Source organism: Otolemur garnettii, unplaced genomic scaffold (assembly GCF_000181295.1).
Source record: "Otolemur garnettii isolate 467f Iridium unplaced genomic scaffold, OtoGar3 scaffold00007, whole genome shotgun sequence".
Lineage (NCBI taxonomy): Eukaryota > Metazoa > Chordata > Mammalia > Primates > Galagidae > Otolemur > Otolemur garnettii.
The window spans coordinates 12,122,455-12,124,697 of NW_003852402.1; the positions used below are offsets into that span (position 1 = coordinate 12,122,455).

Consider the following 2,243-nt stretch of genomic DNA (forward strand, 5'->3'; position numbering starts at 1 on the left):
AGCAACCTCCAACTCCTGGGCTCAAGCGAGTCTCCTGCCTCTGCCTCCCAAGTAGCTGGGACCACAGGCGCCTGCCACAACACCCGGCTATTTTTTTTGGTTGCAGCTGTCATTGTTGTTTGGCGGGTCCGGGCTGGGGATTCGAACCCGCCACCTTAGGTGTACGTGGCTGGCTCCTTAGCCGGTTGAGCTATAGGCGCCTAGCCGGTTTGCTTACTTCTAAAGTGAGATACTGTCACCCCACTAGGTCTGCTGTGAGGGTCACAGAATGCAGGTAAAACACTGCTTGTCACGTCTGCTTAAGGCTGGGCAGGAGGACAGTGATCAGATGTATAGTAGATTTTTCAAAAAGTGTAGTAGTAGTGATTCGAAATGGGAATGGGATTTTAATGATTTCCTAAGGCATAGCATGAAGCAGGCAGTCAGTGCTATTAACACTGATCACAGTGATGAGGGTGATGACTGCCAGTGCTCATCCAGGGTGAGCCAGGGCCTGGTGTGGTCGAAGCACCTCCCACGTGTGAGACTACTCAGCCTCGCAGTGACCTGGGAGGAAGGGCCCATCTCCACTCCTGTCACAAAGGAGGAAAGAGAGCTCAAGAAGTTCAAGTAACTTGCCCAAGCTCACTCAGATCGAGAATTCAGTGTAGAGGGAAAACCACAGGATGCTGGGATTTCTGAGATCCAAGGGGACTCAGGAATTTTGGGGTTGCCAGAGGCAGTTGTCCTGAATGCTCAACCTTGCAGCAAGGTTTGGGTTGAGACCCCAGTGAGGTGGAGTCTGGACCAGTGTTCTGCTATTGGTGTACAATGGAGGGGATCCCAGAACTGTGGGGGTGACCACCACAGCACCATAATGTACCCTTGGCCAAAGCCCCCACATCACACTTACTCATTCCCGCCAGCTGGGAGGAGAGGGTGCTGGTGGCCGCTGGGTCAGGACCCATGTCGATCAGGTCACCTGCCAGCTCGGCCTCACCTGGGGCCTGGGGGAGGAGGGAGAGGCCCTGATCATCCTCCTTGCCTGCAGCCTTATTCGCTTCTGCCCCAAGCACTGTGCCCTAGGATCTGTCACCAGGGCTTTTCTTCCTTCCATTTGGCTCCAGCTACCTGGACCCACTGGGAAGCTGGCAAGACCCTTGGGCATCAGCTGGTGGCACAGGCTCATCTACCTTAAGGGGGCAGTGGCAGAAAACATTAGAAGGGGACTTGTCTGAGAGCTGGACGTGAAAGCGCTATCCTGTCCAGATGTGGGGGGAGAGAACAGCCATCCTTCCCACGAGTATGGCGTGACCCAGTCACAGAAAAGAAGACTTTTACCCCTCTCACCTTGGCGGTCTGGCCTGTTCGGAACCGTTCAAACCTACAAGAAAGAAAGAAAAGACCCGAGTCAAGGAGACAGAATGAGATGGGTGGCTCAGCATAGCTAGGCAGAAGTTCCCGAACCGCGGGTCTCAAGATCGACATGGCGGGTCATGATCAGGGTGATGACACATCCTGGTGTGCTCTGGACAGATCCAGTTTATGCCTGTGGCCTCCACGTAGTGGTGGACAGTGCCTCTCTTTCACTTGCAAGTGTCCCAATTTAGGTTATCAATTTTATGAGTAGCACGGAACAAACAGAAATAGGCTGGAACAGAAAACAGGAATGCATGGCGCCCAGTGAAGGTCACGTTTTGTTTCAGTTACGTACTCATGTATTTGTGTGCGCGTTAGGTGCTCTCTGAGGGGGCGTAAGATGCAAACTCTGACCCTGCCTTATGGAGACACAAAAGGGCCAAGGGCCGGGGAGGTAGATCAAAAAGGCCTTGGTCTGGGCTGTTTGAGCTGTGGCCCTGTGACCTACTGTGTGATCTTGGGGGGAGTGACACTGCTTTTGAATTTCAGTCTCCTTGTCTAGTCTGTGGGCACCTTCTTCTCAGAGATGGTGAGACCAAGTAAAGACTCTGAATCTCAGTGACCATGACGTGGGAAGCCCCAGCGGATGCTGGGCCTGATGACTGTGGGTGTGCAGATCCGGGCCCTCAGCTCCCACATAGCCCACACCTCCAAATGGCAGGGAAAGGACCCTTTCATTTCACTGGGTCAATGAACAGGAGAGGTGGGCTGATGTGACCTGCAGGAGCCCCATCCTACTTTCCACTGCTTTAGAATCACTCAGTGGGTGTCCGCTGGTGGATAAAGAGAGAAGAAATGAACACTGGGCTGGAGGAGGCTGGAATTATTAGTATCTTTTTTTTTTT

General features: G+C 53.1%; 1 protein-coding gene across 1 annotated transcript in view; it reads right to left on the reverse strand.

The window, feature by feature from the left end:
• TOM1 (target of myb1 membrane trafficking protein) overlaps positions 1 to 2,243 on the reverse strand; it is a 44,641-nt gene that overhangs the window by 9,734 nt on the left and 32,664 nt on the right. The window contains exons 9-10 of the mRNA XM_023509201.1: positions 1,330 to 1,363; positions 799 to 986 (exon numbers count right to left, since the gene is read on the reverse strand). Coding sequence (XP_023364969.1) covers positions 799 to 986; positions 1,330 to 1,363 — 222 coding nt within the window. The remainder of the gene's footprint in view (positions 1 to 798; positions 987 to 1,329; positions 1,364 to 2,243) is intronic.